The sequence below is a fragment of the Prenolepis imparis genome, unplaced genomic scaffold, assembly GCF_030444845.1.
Source record: "Prenolepis imparis isolate NDT839.2.m4 unplaced genomic scaffold, iyPreImpa1.0 SCAF_2, whole genome shotgun sequence".
NCBI classification, from domain to species: Eukaryota; Metazoa; Arthropoda; class Insecta; order Hymenoptera; family Formicidae; genus Prenolepis; species Prenolepis imparis.
In genome coordinates, this window is record NW_028141160.1 from 9,259,268 (window position 1) to 9,278,916 (window position 19,649).

At 42.9% G+C, this 19,649-nt stretch overlaps 1 protein-coding gene and 1 long non-coding RNA gene across 3 annotated transcripts in view; one reads left to right on the forward strand and one right to left on the reverse strand.

Moving 5' to 3' along the window:
• Positions 1 to 19,649, forward strand: part of LOC145948983 (uncharacterized) — a 279,704-nt gene that overhangs the window by 175,778 nt on the left and 84,277 nt on the right. The window lies entirely within an intron of this gene.
• Positions 1 to 19,649, reverse strand: part of LOC145948978 (discoidin domain-containing receptor 2) — a 95,390-nt gene that overhangs the window by 25,527 nt on the left and 50,214 nt on the right. The window contains exons 2-3 of one of the 2 annotated variants that reach the window (XM_083058616.1): positions 15,333 to 15,405; positions 3,552 to 3,676 (exon numbers count right to left, since the gene is read on the reverse strand). In XM_083058616.1, coding sequence (XP_082914742.1) covers positions 3,552 to 3,657 — 106 coding nt within the window. In that variant the 5' untranslated portion in view covers positions 3,658 to 3,676; positions 15,333 to 15,405. The remainder of the gene's footprint in view (positions 1 to 3,551; positions 3,677 to 15,332; positions 15,406 to 19,649) is intronic. The other variant, XM_083058615.1, reaches the window with a different exon arrangement.

A 19,649-nucleotide genomic window follows, 5' to 3' on the forward strand; every position in this document is an offset into this window, starting at 1 on the left:
CGAGATCGGAGCCTGCGCGAGGGTAAGAAACAGATGTCGGGATACCGGCTTGGGAATGTTTACGTCGTGAGGATTTTATATCCGAGAGACATACGATGTACACGTGCGGAAAGTGTCGGCGGTGCCTTTGTCGTACGAATAATCGCGCCTTTCAAACAAGCCTCGCAGAAGCTGTCAGCCAGTATTAATGCCCGCACCGAGCATACAAAGGAGTGACAAGTTGTAATGATAACCCGGGGTATGTTTTGATAAGTGTATCTGCGAAGGGAATACGCGATTGTGAGAGTATATTTGTGCACTCGCGCATAGGTGACTGTACAAATAATCTGTTAATCCGCGCACGCAGGACATGTATGATCGCTTCAGTTATAGTGTTTTTCGCGAAAGGAATATCCATCGCTTAATCCAAAGACTCTTTATGCGCAAACTTGATTCTGATTAAATTAAGCAAAATAATACATTATATTCTATTCCTTAAAAAATGTATGATATAATAATACTTTTTTAACAATGTATTTGATTATTTACATTTTTATTATTACTACTACTTACAGAGATTTAAAACAAGAGAAATTCCATCTTTATTTGAGTAGACTAGTTTTTTAATTCATAATATTTTTATAACTGTATTTCGAGTTTTACGTTCGTGTGGGTCGGCGATAGAGCGTAGACAGGGGACAGTAACGCGTTAATTGCCGCATTGTTATGTTAATATGCTGAAGACTCCTGCAATAATTTCGTCACCATCACGCTAGAGCCTAATGGATCTGTAGATAATTGGAAAGGAGGGCTGAGGATCGAGAGAGTAATAGAGGGATGACAATGTTATAACGCGGGAGAACTCTGTTGCGTGACGGTTCTCTCTCCGGACACATTTCTACCGTCTGTTTTCGATGCAACCTCTACTGCCACACATATACAAAGGCGTTATATATATTCCTACATACATACATACATTTCTCTGTTTCTAATTACATGCACATGCACACACACAAATATATGTATGCATGTGCATTGATTATTAAAAATCATAAATTATATTTGCATTCGTATTTTCACTTGTATTTGCCATTAATTTAAAGATGTATATCGGTACATACATCATCTACTTCATTAGCTATGCTATTGTAGTCGCTGTTAATAATGAATCTCGCGCGGAATGCGAAAAAAATGATCATCCGGCGCATATGTGTCACGTACGGTAAATTTCGCTACGTCAGATACACACGTCCCTCCTTTCCCGGATGACGCATCTATATAATTACCTCCTATCCTATCGTCCCGACGCGACGCAACGCCAGCACACTCGTCCGCTCGTGCATACGTACACGTTCGCGTTGACCTCGCAATTACGCAATACCGAAACGCGGGCGCGTTAATACACACGCGACCGGCAGTGGCTCTCGTCTAGGCACGCGTTTACGTGCACGAATCGCACCCTCGGTGCACGCGAAACCATACGCGCCCTTTCGCACGCACACGTATGCAGACACACATACAGCGAGAACCTAGAGGGACGTGCAACACGCGCAGACACCGCAATCCGACCGACGTGCAACATGTTTATGTATCGCCGGTAACATTAACATTGCAATTTATGCGCGCTTTAACTGTTCGGCGAGCCCTTCCAGCGCCCTACAACCGTCCTTCGGTCTTGCCACGGCTGACCGGCTCGCTTAACACGACCGCGAATTCACCAACGCGGCTCAATGTACAAGTTCAGTTCACCGCGGGGAGTCCTCCCTCGATTTCCCCTTCGTGGTCTACTTCTAACTTTCGTACGGGTGGGAAGGAGGGGTCATTTATATTTCGACGCTGTTCGCGCTTTTCACATGTCGATCTACTTACGAAAGACTCTGTGCAGCTTCCGGTCACTGGTGTTCGAAATGCGATTCTATTGGGTTTAAGCACGGTCGAGCGAATTCAAAGCGTGCCATATCTCGTTTCTGACTTTTACGCGCGAATAAAAAGTGTTTGAAAAGATGCGATGTCAATTTTTTAATTTGACGCTTTTATTAATGGGCTAATATATTAATTGATAGATAGCAATTTTGTGATGTTATGAAGCAATCATATTTAATTAGTTGCAAACTAAATTCTTTTTTCTTATATAATCTTGTCGTTTTAATCGGTGTTGTTTCGCTTGTTATCTCAAAGCATTATGTTGAGCTGTTTTGATAACCAGATAGAATTTAATTAGCGAAGTTCGCGCTATATATAGTTGTTTTCATGGATTACACCGGCACGCTCAAGTACAAGTATAAGCAGGATCAAAGGTAGCCCAAGTATCGGCTTTGAGGTTGAATAGTATGCCACATAGATTCCAAGAGTTAGAAGGTAGCGTCAACTTTCCTGATTTAGTATATGCTCGTAATAGTCGTTGTACGGATATATTTAGCCTTAAAGCGTAAGCCGATTACTGTGAACTTACAGACTTTATAGTACTAACGGTGATAAACCTTGTCAAGGACTCTTCAAACACAGTTTATTCGTTTAACATTCACACAGTAAAATCTTTGTGAGTCTACACGTTTAAAAATGGAAGTTGTATAATATCGATATATGTATAGTATATATATACGATAAAATAGTTTTGTGCTTATACACAGAAAGTCTCCATTCTGAAAACTTTATGCTTATGTACGTACTCTGTATAACTCGAATCTACTCACTCATCCAGGAAAAGGAATAGTACGCGTTGCAGTGTAACCGAATCGAGAGACCATCACGATCCATCTTTCGGTACTGCTCGAGAAATTCTTCGGGTGCGAAATACGTCCCGTATACGTAAGTTTCGAGCTCGATTTCACGAACGAGTACCTAAAAGCCTTTCCCGGGGCTGACTTCGGAACTCTTGGCGGATACTTTGCAAGTTTCTCGCCCTGTTTACCTGACACGGGGGTGGCTCGGGCTGCCGGAGTCAATGGGATGGAAACCAAGCCAAGTAGAAACCGAGCCCGAGGTTTAATGTAAGGCAAAGGGCAATGCGGTACGGAGGGAGGCCTTTCTGTTTTTATCGGGTGAAACCGCGGGTGGTAGGGGCACCCATCTAGGGTAGAATTATAGCCTTGGATGTAAACACGTATTTCTACCGCGATTCCGCCACTACTCTCCTGATTTTGCTGAGAAAAGATCGACTCTCTGTTACTAACTGATAAATGTCACGCATTAATGATGTATATGCTTTCATCTCGATTCTTTAACCCGGTTATTTTTGCATAATTATTATTTGCATCATTATCATTTGATCGCGACTTTTTGAAAATATACTATATCTTTTGCACAAAAAATTTATTTTATATATTTGTTATTTTACATTGAAAATGAAGAATTGATTGTGTCATTCTCTCGTATAAAATTCTTGCAGAAAGTAATTAAAACAATTGAAAATACATTTATGCAATGTTTTAGCTGATAATTAATTTAATGATCATTGAGTTGATTGTTAATACCTAACTCATTATCAATTGAGAAATGTATGTAATTTAAGTTTGATTCAAAAGCGCAGAGCTGTCTCAGATACTTTTAATTAAATTGACATATCTACTTACATATGTCTATGGAACGTCCACCGCAGAAGCAGAGGATCAGCAGGTAAAAGATGAGGCACGTCTGCAGGTAGTCCATGGTAGCGTCGATGGTCCGCGGGCCCGTCATCGAACTCTCATAACCGCTTCTGCAAAAAAAAAAGTTCCAAAATAAATCACACACACACATATACATTGTATTGTACAAGTGGCTCGTAGTCTCGAACGTTACACGGAACAGAGTGATTAAGCGTAATTCCCGGGAAGGCGTCTTGCCAAGCATAGAGATTGGAGCGTGAGAGGGGTTGGAAGGAGGATAAGGACGAGGGGGGTCGAAAGGGGGACGTGGACGTAGAAAAAGAGTCTGGAAACGGCCGTTTCGGCCTCCCCCGTGCTTTTCGACGGGGTGAAATGGCGCGGTTCTCGTACCGGACAGATATATGACCGGTACAGGAGCAGCGGACAAAGAGCTACATTCACGCCAGCAGCCATTACGCGTCATTATCGAGATTAGGATCAGCCGTTCGATGCGAGAGAAGGAGACGGAAAAAGAGAGACCCGCGACGAGGATGATACGGGAGAAAGAACTACGAAGAACGCCGTAGGCTCTCTCTGCCTGGTTCTTCTTCTCTTGTATGGACGAGGGAGCTCGTGTGTACCGGATAGTCGGAGATACGATGGGTTTCGCGGAGAAAGGAGAGAAGGGGGGAAGGGATGCGAGAGACTGTACTTTATTCACGGCGCGGCGGTGCCGTCGTGGCGCGTATCGCCAGGAAAGAAAAGCGAGGGAGAACCGTACGAGAGGGCCTTACTTTTTGGCTAATTAACATTGGGGGGTTCCTTCGACTACTGTCGACCGTTTCTCGATGCTTATCTGCCAAGGGAATCCTTTTTCTGTGACTCGTTATTTCACGACAAAAATATCCGTGACGATAGACGCGGCGTTTTATATCGCGATCGTGGATTCGTGGAATTTATCGCGGGTACCCGGCCGCAAAGCAATGAAGAACCCCTAGAATGGGTGACAAAAATTCTTTTAGGCCGATCTGATTTTCTACTGTTTTGAGATAAGTAGATTTAATGAGTTTTATATTTTAAAACCGACACAAATCAGAAAAAGAATTAGATAATTTGTATATTCGTTGCAACATTTTCTACTTTGTCATGAATTTTATTAAAATCGACACTGTCTTATTCAAAGAGCAACAAGTCCGCAGTATCAGTCTGTTTATCTAACTGTCTGAATAGAGATCCGTGTATTGTCGTCGCGTTAGATGGCCAATTCGAATTTGAGAATTTGCGAATACGATTGCAACGGCTCCATGGACGGTCATAATCGATTAAGTGGCTGAATCGAATTATCCAACCAGCAATTAAGACGCTATTCAACGTGAAGCGATTGCGTATGCCGGTACCAGTGTCGAGCATAGTACGATCACAATGCGCGCGATCGATTAGTCGACATAGTAATTAAGGTCATAGAGTGCAGCCAACCTCTAACTCGCCCAGCCCGCTCGGCCGATTGTGTCCGAGACACGGCATTCGTTTCTGAGCCGATGATTAGATCAATCATGACGTACAATTAATCATTAGGCTTGAGGATAATCTCCTCGTAAATGCATGCTCGCTCTAATGCATTCTCATATGGCTTTGCGAAATACATACATTCCCCGCAGCGATCGTGTCACTCCGAATATAGCTTTTCAAAATCGTGCTTGTCATCTCAGATTACGCATTATGTGCACGGCAGATGTAAAATAATTAAAAATAAAAATTATACGGAAAATAATCGTGCTTCAGTGCACTCGTGCGAACGTAATTGCACCATCGATCTGCATTTCGCGCGAACTTACCCGCATAGGAGAACGTTGTTGAGCTCTTTGTACCTCGCGGGCATACTTGGAGTAAAGAGACTTAATCATTTGCTCGTAATTACGGAGAGTTGATTATGTCCATATGTCTGAATTTATATGCACCTTCGCTCGAGGCAAATACGTCTCTCTCTTGTACCTTTATTAATATTCCTTTATTTATTTCTAGTTCCTTTCCTCCTGCCATCCGCGTTCTCTAAATAATTGTCCTTCCAAAGGCGAGGTCGAGAAGAGTTAGAGTTTCTTTCGCGGATAAATTTTCTTTCGACTCTATCTTTAGCCAAACATTTTTGCCGGCACAAATATTCAACGCCGGCGCCGACGCAAAACACGCCCAAGTAACCCATGCGAACCCTCGTTGCGGAACGAAGAAATCATATGAATTTAGTGCCCCGTTTGTTCCGGCCTTCTACAATACGCACACTGCCATCTTTCATTCGGCCACTCTCGGTTCCACTATGTGCCGCTGCATAAGGTGCCCTTATGCGCACTTCCAATGCTCGATTTGCATGGTATTCGTCTCTTCATTTTTGCCGAGTGCATCGTGCATGCGCTCCTGTCGCGTCGCTGAGCTCCGCGAGCCAGGTGCATCGGTGCTTAAGTGGAATTAACGTGAATGATGGGGCCCCTAGATAAAGCTACATCCGCCTGTACCGCTCGCGAGCGTATTTCACGAATGAATACACATGAATTTGTTCGGCGAATCAGCGAATCAATCATACCGCGCGCACCGATTACGTATCGGTACATGTTCAAAGTGTGAACAGCGGATTCTTCTAAGCTTATTAATCTTAGCGAGCTTGTAAATAAATGTGACAATTTGCGAGATATTGATGTACCAAGGGATTATCTCGCCCTTTTTACGTTTTAATAAGCTTTTATTTATACGTCTGTGCAATTTGTATATACTTTAATCAATAGTTAAGCCACGTACACTTTAATCAATAGTTAAAAAGCAGTTCGTGTTTCGCGCCATTCGGCTAGATAATTATTTTCCTTGAAATTCAAACTTAAATTAAAAGCCAGGAGAAGTATTCCCATTTGGTGTGCGTGTGTGTGTGCAGGTATTCCTATAGCGCATTCTAGAGTTGGTTTGGCTCCGTTCCTAACGTGTCATTCCGAAGGGAGTGAATGGGAGAAGGAAGGAAAGTACCTTCGCGCGCACAGATCCGCGGCTACGTGTACGAATACGCGCTTTAATCTCCACACTTACAACGTTTCCGGATCGTTAAACGCCGTTCGTCGACCAACTCTTGAGTTCGGGCGAAAAATTCGCATCCAACCCTCCCGCCTCCCTCCCTCTCGTCACTCGCGAACGGCTTTAACCGCGGCGGAAAACGCGTCATTTTCTCGTCGAGAAGTTTTCGACGACGCGGAGAAAAAAAAAGGGAGCTCGGAAAACTAGGACGTAAAAATTCTGCCTACGCGTACGCAAGTATTTCTTCTTGCGAAACGACGATTGAGATGTAAAAAGAATAAGATCTTGACGAATCGCTGCTTAATATACTGACGAGTTTGCTCGAGAATCACCGTCATTTGTCTCGATGGACTTGTAAAATGTATAAACATGAGAAAACAGCGTCTTCGCGTTAGATATGATTCGGATAAACATTTATTTCGGGAGACAAAACGTGCAGTTTGCATTCACGGATTTTCGGTTCATAAAGTTGCCTATTGCAGAAATTCCGACGCCCGGGCGAGAAATCACGCTCAAAAGTCTTTCGCGAGGAAACGCACAATTCTCGGGGCGACGAGATTTACGGCGAGCGTAGGAGAAGCGGGCATGGGCGCTCTTTTGAGCGGTGTTTCCATCGTTCGGGCGCATAAATTTGCGCGTGAATTCGTGGAAAGTCACACACAAACGCGCGACGGTCTCGAGTATTCGCGCGGGCAAATTAAAACTCGACGAAGTCGTCCTCGCGTAATTGCCGGAGCGCGCCGCGACTTATTTTTGTAGATCCCTTCCTGGGGAGACGCGATCGTCGACGCGAGAATAAGAATCGTCAGACGACGTTTACACCGTCGTTCTAACGAGATACAAATTTTTCATCGAGGTAAAAAAATCTGTAAATGACAATATAAAATAATTTTTCGAGAATTACTAGTAATCATTTTTTAAATACACATTATACTAAGAATTACGTACTGAGATGAGATATTGAAATATTTTCCTGTTTCTTAATATGCAGATTCAAGTTGCATAGATTTGCATTTTTCTATTTTTTTAAATTGTATAATTTTTATCTATTGTAGTTTTACATTATATAAATTGGCTTCTGTATTCTCCATCACATTCACGATGATTTTTATTTGCTTTTTATGACTTTATCATCTTAACTTTCTTACCTTACCTTCCACTACTGGATTTATTAAGGATTCGAAGATTCATCTTTTCATAAACTTTGAACTCTCTTGCCGATACGTAATTTAGTACTCAAATCTTATTAATTCGCAAAGTTCCTGTAATAAGTCTCGGCTCTTTGACATTCCAATATTTTCCGCCCGAAGCGCAAAAGTTAACGATGATCCTCCTTTCGCTTTCCGGTCTCATTCTACCGGCGTATTTTCGTCTGAAATCCGCGGTGCAGCCTCTATGAAATAATTCGGTCATCCGGCGGTCTTCAAAGAGCTTTGATCGATTCGCGGACCGTTCATAAATAGACACTATCGCAGTCTTCGAAGCTTCGCGGCGTTTCTAATGCGAGAAAAAGAAGAGACACGCAAGCGCGGCTAATTACGAAGGTCCCTCTGGCTACCGTGTGTTGCTGGTGCCGAGGCTGCGGCTGCGGTTGCTGATGTTTATCTTCTGGCGCGAGCGATGGGAACCCAAGATGGCAGAGCATCTCCCATTTATTCAGTGCAAGAACCGGTACGCTTCTCCCCGGTAGGACGAGAAAACAACTTGCGGCTTCTGGCCGTGCCTCGAGATATATCGGCATCTCGTTCTGCCGTCTTTCCAGCTCTTCGAATCGCAGTTCGTAGAGAGTAAAGCCGGTTCCATATTAATTTCGTCTGCAGTCTTGTAGCTTCAGGTGTGCACTTTGTCTTTCGATTGGTGAACACCGAACGAATCGCACTTTGCGAGCCCGAGGACGCCTTCGGCGACCGGTGCAATGGACTTTAACGACGACATCGCCACGTTATCTATTCAGTCATGTTCGAGGTAGTCCAAAGATTGTCCAATTTATGCCAATCATTAATAATTGAGGTGCAATCGAAAACACGTGTACGATATATGTCTTAATTCCATAAACGGAAGGGAGACGGAAGAAAAGTCACGGGAAATGAAACTTTTCGTCTTGACAAAGAGTCAACGTCATAAGCATTTAATAAAGAGCGAGTTACAAACGGATTCAAAGAGACATAATTGTGAAAAGAATATTTTAAAACTAATAAAAGAATGGAGACAAAATTGTCTAGTTTCAAATAAAAAGTAATTAGCGAAATATTTAATCTTTTTTTTTTATGAAAAGTATTTTACGATTATTATTAGCTATAAAATAAGCAAAACCAATAGTTTATTTCTTTTACTTTTCCTGGAAGTATTAATTTCTTATGTTCAGCAGCTTTAAAAATAGCAGAGTTATTATTCAAGCACACATTTTCCCTTTAAAATATATCATTCTATCTAAATGCAGGATTTATATCACTGACACACATATATATATATATATATATATATATGTATATAGTATATATTTCACATGGCAGTAAGCGTTTGAAATTTATATCCTAGTATTTCATTCCGCCACACAATTCCAACCGGTACCGAGCAATACATATTCTACAAGTAACATTCTAACACGAATTAGAAAAGAAAATTCACGAGTGACGAACAGTAGAGTGAGGATTAACGTTGTCTCTCGCCTTTTGCCATTCGCCTTCGCGCGAGCTCTATAATTGAGTAGTCTATAATTACATCAGGGTCTCTCTGGTTAAAAAGTGATATTTTATTGCCGCAGAAAACATCGGCGTTCGCCGTATGCGACGGAATAACTTTCGGAGACACAATGCGGGAGAAGAAGAGCAGATTGCCGAGATTACAAAAGCCTATAAAAGGGGCAACAGTGCTTGTAAAGTTATCCAAGTTGACAGTGTCCTCGTAAAAATCCATTATTCCGATCTTCGAATCTTGTTCCCCGTCAAGGGAAGGCATTCCGACGATCGAGAGCACGGTCAAAGCACCCGCGGCGTACCTCTCGTTAGGTCCGCGCTACCTCGACGGGGGGTGCCATAACTCAGCCGAAATATTCGCCTACATTCTGCGCGCGGTGTACGAGGGTTTAGGAACGCGCGCGTATATACATACCTGGTCGTCAGAGCCAACTTTATCCGCGCCGTGTGTACACTTACACACAGGTTCTTTCGTATGCATAGGGTTAGAAGCACGCGTATGGTGGTGACATACAATGCACGCGACTAAGGCTGACCCTGGCAAGGAAGAAGGAGAAGGTTGAAGCATACGGAAGGTAGGGTTCGGTGGTGCAAGGAGGGTTCGGTGGCGGCGGCAGCGACCCTCTGAAAGAGGGTACGCTGGGGAGGCGGCGGTCGGTGTGTAGTAGGGCCATGAATTATGCAGTTCGCCGCGGGCTAGGGCCTCGTATGCCGTCCAAGAGGAAGGAGTACGGCGAGAGAAACGCAGAAGGGGATATATACTCGCACGGTCCAGAGCCACTTTACTCTCCTCATTCTCTCTCGCGTCGCGTTCCTTCTCTCTCCCCTTTCTCTTCTACCTATGTATGCCACCACCTGAGCCCTCCGCCACTACCATCCAAAGACTTCCACCTTCACCTTCTCGACGCCGCCTCCTCGACGCGCTCGCGCGCATTACGCCGCCGACACTTTGCTCCGACCGATTGAAATTTTCATACCGGCACGTCTACCGTCCCAGTTTATGCCTCGAACAAGTGAAATGTACTGCTACCGTCGTTCTACCATGCTATTCTCCACCTTCTGTCGCCATTGCTGCGCTGAGAGAGAGAGAGAGAGAGTGGCAGGGAGAGACCTCGAGACGTCCGTTTCTCTTCCTTCACCCTTTGGAACACCACTCCAGTTTCCCTCTCGCCTCAACCGGGAAGTACCGATCCTTTACGTGGAAGATAACCGACAAAATAGATAGCGAATGTCGATATCTACGAAAACACTTTCTGCCTTTCTATCCGGGCGTGGAATTTCACAGACGTGCCACGTATATGTTGTGCGTCCGATACGACGAGGAGTCACGATTATTTTGCGAACGTACGGCTATCAATTCCACGACTAGTTTTTTTAGTATCTACGATACTGGGAAGAGAGAGAGACCGCTTTATGTTTGTTTGACACGCACCAGACGAATGAACAATCGAATCGTTAAATATTTCAGCGTGACTCCCCCCATGATAGCGGAAAGGGGCGAGAACCATCTCCGCGTATAGTCAAGATCGACTGAAATTTTCATGTCGGCTCGTCTGCTGTTTGAGTTAAACGATCGAAAGAAACAAGTCGTATCATTATTTGAATTTTACCTTTTTCTTCATTCTACTTACAGGACATTTACCTCGAAAGTATTTATAAGTCTTTTTTTTCTTGTTTAATTATATATTATTTTTTGATGACTAAGATTAAGTAAGGCTCTCAATGTGACATATATATTCTAAATTTAAACGGCTAACAAATAAAAGATCCAAACACGGAGATGACAAAGTGCATCAATTTCTAGAAAGAATTAATTTTTGTTGAAACTAATTATTTGTCCATAGGATACCAATTTTCTTGTCTGATACCAAGAAATTAAAAAGATCTCGATTCGAGATTTTTAATAAACCACTCTATCCTTCACTAAAACTAAATTCTCTCTCAATTCAAGATTTTTAACTTTAATGAATCTCTTTAATAAATATTATTTTTTGATTCAATGAGCCAACCAAAAAATAATTAATGTTTTTCAGAGACGCTTTATCTATTAAACATCTTATTAGTTGAACTTCAACTTTAATTTTTTGCATAATGCTATACGGCAGTGCTCTGCGACCGAATCTAAGTTCTTATGGGCAGTTTTATATCTTCGTTGTGGGTGAATTCTTCTTACAGATTTGACATTTATCGTCGTGTCGTGTAGTGGCGCGGGCCCCTTATCAGTGAGCTACGAAACACGACAGCAAATGTCAAACCTGTAACAAGAATTCATCCACGACGGAAATATAAAGATGCGCTGTAAAAATTTAAGTCTGGTCCCAGACCACTATATAGCAATATGCAACAAGCTAATACTAAAGTCCAACTCAATTAGATATTTAACAGGGATACATCTTTGAAGAATATCGATCATTTTTTGGTTGGCTTGTTGAATCAAAAAATAATATTTATTGAATGGCTTTACTTAAATTAAAGATCTCGAATTGAGATTTAGTTTTAGAAGGGGGCAAGAGTGGTTTATTAAAAATCTTGAATGGAGATCTATGTAATTTCTTGAATCAAAGAAAATTGATGCCATATGAATAAGAGAATATTTAACAGAGAAGTATCTCTGAAGAATATCGATCATTCATGGTTGACTCGTTGAATCAAAAATAAAATTTATTGAATGAGTTTGTTAAAGTTAAAGATATTTCGAAAATTGAGATTTAGTTTTAGAAGAGCAGGAGGTTTATTAAAAATCTTGAATGCAGATCTATTTAATTTCTTGAGCCAAAGAAAATTGATGCTCTCTGAATAAGATATTTAATAGGGAAGCGTCTTTTGAGAAATCGATATCACTTTTGTTGGCTTGTTAAATAAAAGAAAAATAATTAAACAAAGGACACTTTTACGCTCACCTTAGTGAACGTTAAACTTCTTTATTATGTAAGATGTCTAAATTGCGCGCAGGGCTCTGGAAATGACGTCATAATTTAATCTCGAGTCTAAAGTGATACTGGCATCACCATTAATATGTAAAATTATTTTATTCAACAATTTATCGCAAATATTTCAAACTTTTATATATTTGTATATTTAATCTCTCTCTCTTCTTATTTAAGACAGACAAACCACGAAGCAGTTTAATCGCTTTTTCAGGTTCTGTGTACGTTTCTCGATTTTACGAATCTTTTAGGAATCTTAATTCGCGGATGCGATGTGTATTTATTCGAAAATCTTACAGCGTCAAGATTCACTGGATAAAATTAACGACCAGTCACACAAGTCGCGTCATTTCGCACTTATACGAGCAAAACATCGTGCTCGACGACGTCGAATATATACGCGTTTGAATCGTGGAAATAAGATCGTAACTCGAACTTGCGGATTTACGAACGAACGTTATCGCTCTGTTAATGTACAGATTAGATTGCGCAGCGAGAGCACAGAGTGTTAGAACCCTTCGCATCGTGTACATAACTTTTTTCGGAAAATCGTAAAAGAAAACGCGACCGCCACCCTTTTCATCGTCCTCGCGACTTATACGAGCCACGCGGATTAATTATTCCGCGGAGCGACGAAAAGCGGCTGTTACGTGTATATGTGTGCCGAGGGGGGTGGATAAAAAAAAATGTGGTATCGCGTTTGGTATCGGCCGTTTTTAACGTCCGCCGTCTGCGGGTTAACGCCGCGGGGAGAACTCAGAATAGTTGCAGAAATACGCAGCTGACGCTCGCAAATTAGCTTGCGGCAATCCGCAGCGGAGCCAACTTTGCGAGCGCATGAAATGAGAACGCTTTGAAGCCCCGAAGTTTCTGTCGAAACCCGTTTCGCGAGAAAGAGGCCGCGTTCGCGCGCGCTCAATTGAATCCTTTATCCCTTTCTTCCCCCCTCCTCCCCCCTTCTCTTTTCTTTCCCCGCTCGTATAATCCTCGGGTTTAATATATATATTTTTTTAAGCGGTACATTTTCCTTTCCTTCGTTTTCCGCGGTTGAACTCCAAGAATAACGCATCGGAATGCGATGAAATACGATTTGCATTTTCTCCTTAGCCGGATAGGCGGTCTTGGAATAAAAATTCCTTACGTCTTTCTCTCGCTTTATGCAAGGTATCGCATATTTTCACGATTGCTACGTAACTTCGGTTCGTATATTTCTTTGCCGCCGAGGCATTGTCGATCCGACAAAGATAAAGGTTCTAAGAAACGGAATGGCCGAAAGGGTTAATCTGTTATTTGCACCGCGAAGCGAATGTGTCCGGTTGGAATGACCCGCCAATCGTCGAAGAATTATTATCCAGAGCGATGACAAAGCAGATAGGAAAGCCCGGAGAGGCGGGTATTAATTATCAGCAAATAACAAGGCGGATCGAGATCACGAGTATACGAAACTCCGCGAACGATCTTCGGTCTCGTTTTACTGGACCATCTTGCCGCGCCGTCAAGTCTTCACCAAAAACCCGTTACAGCCGTTCTGTTCTCATAAATCGTTTATTCATGTTTAATGCAGCTTGGTATTCAGATACCCGAAAGTTTTCGAAGCTCTCAGACGGTGAGCGCGCGACTGCGACAGGAATCGGTGGGTGGGCGCGGAAACTTCGAACAAGGGAATGCTTTTGCATCGAGGCAACGTCTATGAAACCAGTCGAAAAAAAAGTCAAGAGAAACTGCAGAATCGAGTTCCCGTATCGGACCGGCCTTTTGCCGTTTCTGCCTAGAAGACGATCTCTCGGACGACACTCGGGATCCTTTCGCACGCGTGTGAAAACATCGCGTCGGCTATACTCGATTTGCGATCGATTAGTACAGTTTCGTATACTCTCGAGCTTCGAAAGTTCTTCGTGTTCTACCGCGAGGGTATCGACCGAGTTGGCTAAATTAAATATTTACGACGGGCAATAAGATAACTAGCAATTGTGTAGGTCGCCGTATAATTTCGTGTTACGAAGGTATAAGGACGCCGCCGAGTTTTCGTGATTGAAAGTGATAAAAGTAGTACTGGGAAAAAGTACTTTTGGACTCGTGAAAAATTACCAAAGTTTACGACGTTATTTACGCGAAAATGCCTTAAATCGTAGACAAACCGGGTCGTATATAATTAAAATCTCTGCCTTCGAGAAACAATTCACATTCTCTCTTGAATCAATTTTGTAGGAAGAATAAAGTGATAATCATGAATCTCTCTCTTTCCGAATAATGCTCGAGAGAAAAGATGACACAATAAGCTATTCTCGCAAAATCGAATAACCGCTATTTCCGTAAGAGCGCTCCACAGTTTTACGTAATACCGATTCATATATAATTCATCGTATTTCAATGCGTACGCAACGTACACGCGCAGGAGATCTCCATTTTCCAATGACAAATCCCGGCGTTTTATCATCTTATATTATAATGTATACACTCGGAAGAACCACGCTCGACTTACAGTTCAAAGAATGATCTCCCTCGGCGGGAATTCTGTCCTCAGTCGCGAGTCTCTCGGAGAGAAACGCGCGAAGGAAAAGCTGAAGGAAAAATGGTGGAGGCGAGAGGAAAAAATGAGAGAGAACGAGAAAGAAATGCGCGCAGGAGAGCCTCTAATCCGTCGTCCTTCAGGGGGCTTAAGCCCGTCTTCGTGTACCCTGGCTCGGAGAATACCGTTTAAGTGTCGTCCGTCTGGGAGTCCTCCACTCGGGTAAATATTTAGGAATTTTTGAAGAGTCCCGAGTGCCTAAGAAAACAGTTTACTCCGTAAGAAGGAGAGGAGGGATCCCTCCCGGGAGTCCGAACAGCGCCGGGGCCTCTGGAACAGTCATCGCCAGCGCGTCTTTCGTCGGCAATCAAACACGCCAGCATCTCGCGCGCATGTCGGAAGAAAATATACAAAGGGAAGATGTATACGGGGTGCCCGCTTCCCGTTGAGAATGTTACCGCGCCTTTGTGCGTGTTCCGGGCACATTTTCTATATATCGCGCGCATTCAGAGAATTCAGGCCTATCATTTTTATTTTCTTTTTATTTCCGTAACACGCGAGAAATGTACATACAACCATTAACTAAGGTAACGCCTTTAATTACTCTTAATTGGACTCGCACTGTTTGAGCTGTTCTTGTTCTCTTTCCTTGCGCGTGATTCTCGCTGTTGACTCACCTGTAACATAAAAATAATGATAATTAGTTTTAATATTCGAAGATCGCCGATAATTATAAATGCTTCGTGCAATCGAAAGATGAAAGAAAATTATCTGAACATTACTTGTATTCGAATTTTGGCCGTACACATTTTTTCAAGCGCGATTTCTCAAGAGATACACGAGTTTAATTGACATTTAAAATATTGTTATTAAGATATAATGTTGTCCTTCTAGATTATTTCGTTCGCTGTGCAGCTTGCGTGTCTCATTCGCGTGATAATAATACTACGTACAATAAGAGTGAGAAGACGTTGACCGGCGTTTTAATGAGAGACGAGGATGGTGCATGGGAGCTCGTTATAACGTGTACCGTCCTATAAAGAATGGTCAAGGGACTGAGGAATGGGCCGTGACGTGTATATAACCTTTTGGTAGAAACCGTTCATTACCGCGCGCAAACATACCCGGTAAAGAGATCACATACGTCTGCTGAGGCTTGCGAAGCGTATCTCGCAGCACTTTACCTTGTCATAATATAGACGGTCGGGATGGCTTTAACGAGGATAACGGACAGAAATGATGACTTCACACAGGTGATCGATAATGGATCGACGTACGAAGGGCGATATATACATACACAGATGACGCAACATGTGACAAATATTTAATTTATTGTATATGCGAAACACGGTAATAAACGACACGTTTAATGAAACCGCCGATTTTCTACACATCGAAATAATGTTGACAATTAGTCTGGCTTTGATTCGATAGAATTGCGACTCCAAGTTTCATTACGTGTATCATTGACGGACGTAAATGCGCCGTCACGCGTCAACGGGCCGTTTTCATCAGGCACGGCCGCTCTCGCTCGTCAGCACGAGTGCAATAAACCGTGCTTAATTACATGCAATAAGTAATTAAAGTGATTAAAGCTTATAATGCGCGCGGGACGCGCACAATCAGTAACGGGAGCGTAATCAAAATTTCGATTGGACGAGCGTATCGTCGAGCGCGCGTTACGACGAGCACTTTATAACCATAGGTTTTCCACAACCCTTTCGTGCTTTTAATGAGATGGTATCGCGAGCACGGTAATCCAGTCCGCGCGTTTTAGCAGCAAATGAAAATTTCGTTTTCAACGATGCTTCCATTCACATTCCCCCGATATTATCGACATTCGTCAGTAATATTGTTAATTCGAATCAGAGTCGATTAACACTTCGTTAGATTATAATTTATTATTCGCAAAAACACGCTGCGAGGATAAAAAGCAGGAAAAAAAAGCTTCTCTCTGAGATTATACAGAGAGAATTATACAGATATTTGAAATCATTCATTAATTATGTCTGTCAGTTGTAAAGAATTGATCACCGAGGTATTTAATAATGTGCTGAAAATTAAGAATGCACGAAAAGAGATAATGGATTCAATTTTGTGGCTAACAGAAGAAAATCATAAAACATTTGTAGATAATATAAAATTTATCATATCATATTTGCTGTAATACGATTATTTTTTAAGCTCGTTCGTGCGGCTTCGATAGCGAGGCGTTTTTATTGCGAATTTCAACAGACTCCACGACGACGTCGTCTTCGTCGTCTTCGTCGTCTTCGTCGTCGTCGCCGTCGTCGTAGCAGGTAGTCGGTACGTGCGTGCATCCTCGATGAGAGACGTGCGTTCGCTGAATAATGCCGAGAATTTGGGGAAGAAGAAAATGAAGGTCGACGCGCGCGGCAGCAAAGAGTACGGAGGGTTCGATGGACGGAGTGAAAGAAGAAAGTAAGAGGCGAATAATAAAACTCAGGGCTATAAAAAGGGAGAGGAAGAATGGATGAGGAGTCACGTGGCCGATGAAGAAGCAGCCGGCGTCTCAATGAATCCCCTCGAGCAGTCTCGTTAAAACGAATCCTGCGACACTGACATCGACATTGACATCGCCGACATCGTTCTCTTCTCCTTCGTCGTCGTCGTCGTTGTCGCGTGGTTTACGCGATCTCGAGTGGCAGTTATAGAAAGATTAGCTGCGTCCTGATTGACGAAGACCTCCAAAGAGCTTTCGAAAAATCTTTAAAGAAAACCGACCATATTGCGATGCGGTTTAACCGTCTCTTGCTCTCCTCTGACCTCTCTCCTTCGGCTTTTTTTTTCTCTACAACTCGCGACGGGAATTCACCCACCCACTGCCTCTATATTTACCGCCGCCATAAATTTCAAGTCAGATTTCAGGCGAGGAGGCCGACGTGAAATTCGCGCGCGGATTGCATTGCTCCTTTATCGAGGGCTGGTAAACAAGTTAAACCAGATTAGAAGCGCGCTGCCTCGTAACCGGTGTTTTCTGCGTCTGCGAGCTTCAGCTCTTGGCCCTCTCTCCCCGCGGCCATTCTTCTTTTTCATGGCGGAGTGACGGAGGAGAAAAGATCCCGACGATAGAGTCAAAGGAGGAGAAGGAGGGCAAACAGAAGTACAGAGAGCCAGAGGACATTGCGCTTCATCTTCTCGAGTGGGACTCTTAGTTTCTTTCCTTTCGCTCAGGCGAGTTTTGGCCCTCGTGTAAACAAGTTGGTGGACTGAGCGTGTTATCCAGTCTGCGACGATGGATATTGTCTTTACCTATGAATCCTATCTCCGTTCTGGAAGCGTTTAAGATCAGTCTTCACTTCAAGGAACGTATCTACAAGTGGAATTTCTTCACCTCGTCTCGTCTTCGCGGGTAACGTGTATCCTAATAATGCGATTGCTCTTGAAACGGTTCGTCATCATGTTTTGTATTTAATAAGAGTTTCACTTAGGAGGATAACGAAAGGTATTCGCGGAAAATAAGCAGACGTCTGACATCGATTTGTTAACCCGTAATTATCGTAACTACTACATTTAATTCCAATTATACGATATTGCGTGGTTGCGAAACCGCGATGTACAATTCGATATAGGAAATTACGCGTTGCCCGAAAGTCACGAAAGCATCCGTGCCAAAGAAGCTAAACAAATTACATGGAATATATATAGCGAGGAGGGTCCCGGTGAAAATTTTCTATCAGCCTTATACGCAAAACGATTTTCCGAATAACGTTTCTGCGAAATTGCCTGATGAAACACGCATTAGGATTAGCGCGGGGCCAATTTGTAGTACCCTTCAAAATTGGAAAATAAAAGCAGAAACGTTCATTGCCATAACAATGGTCTACCGACATGCAACAATTTGCGTCGCGCAAGAGGGATCAGCACCCGGGATCGTCGCGTCGGCGTGCTTTCGTGTAATCAAATGGAGTATATATCGAATACACCACGTCTACACGAATTGTCCGTGCGAGCTTGTAATTACGCAATACGTTAATGAGATTAATGCCACTGTCAGAACCTTGAAGCAGCACGTGGCCATCTCGCGATTGCTCCGGTCTCTCATGAAATTACGATGTAAATGATCATCCTGCGACATTAAATCGCGGTATATAATCGGTCCGCGAATAATGCGTGTTAAAAAAGGGTGAATTAAAACGCTCGACGATGCGTCCACGAAAAAGGTGATGCTGGTGATACTTTTTTTTTTTTTTTTTTTTTTCCGAAGCGTCCCGCATGCATGCGATACATACATAGCCGCGCATATATGCGCCCGTATATAGACGAACAATGCCTCGATTCAGGAACGTATTGGGCCGGTTGTGCCTTACGGCAATGGTATACATATACGTCGGTGAATGACGGGCATTCGAGCGAATGGCACCAATCAGACTGATTGGCCGGCTGGTATTTACATTTCTGCGAGCGAGCCTGGACCCGCTCGAGGCCGCTCGCGCACCATCGTCGGGAGATTCGGGACAGAATGCGGGGCAGATACGATGCCGGTGCATAACCGTGCGAGCTCCCCTTTCGACACATCTCCGCGATGATGCGGGGATCATTTCGATGTGATGCCCGAATGCTTGTCGAGCGCGTTGTTCGTATCGTGGCCGGGAATGCTGAATTGTTCCACATTTTGTTCCCTTGTCGGCGCGTTTCTCTTGCATCTATGTATGTCGAAATTCATTGATAATTGATCAACACTGGCTTAACAAAGAGAGATATAAATATAGCAGAGATATAGAGTTCGCCGATTTTTTATCCGTTGTTCGTATGAAATTATACATTTCATATTTAATTAATATTATTCGTTTTAATTTTTAAAGTTCTGATCAGTTTATTGAAAAGAAAAAAATGATTTCAAAGTATTGTCATTTAAAATAACTATTATAGTCCCGAAAAAGATTATCCCCGATTTTCT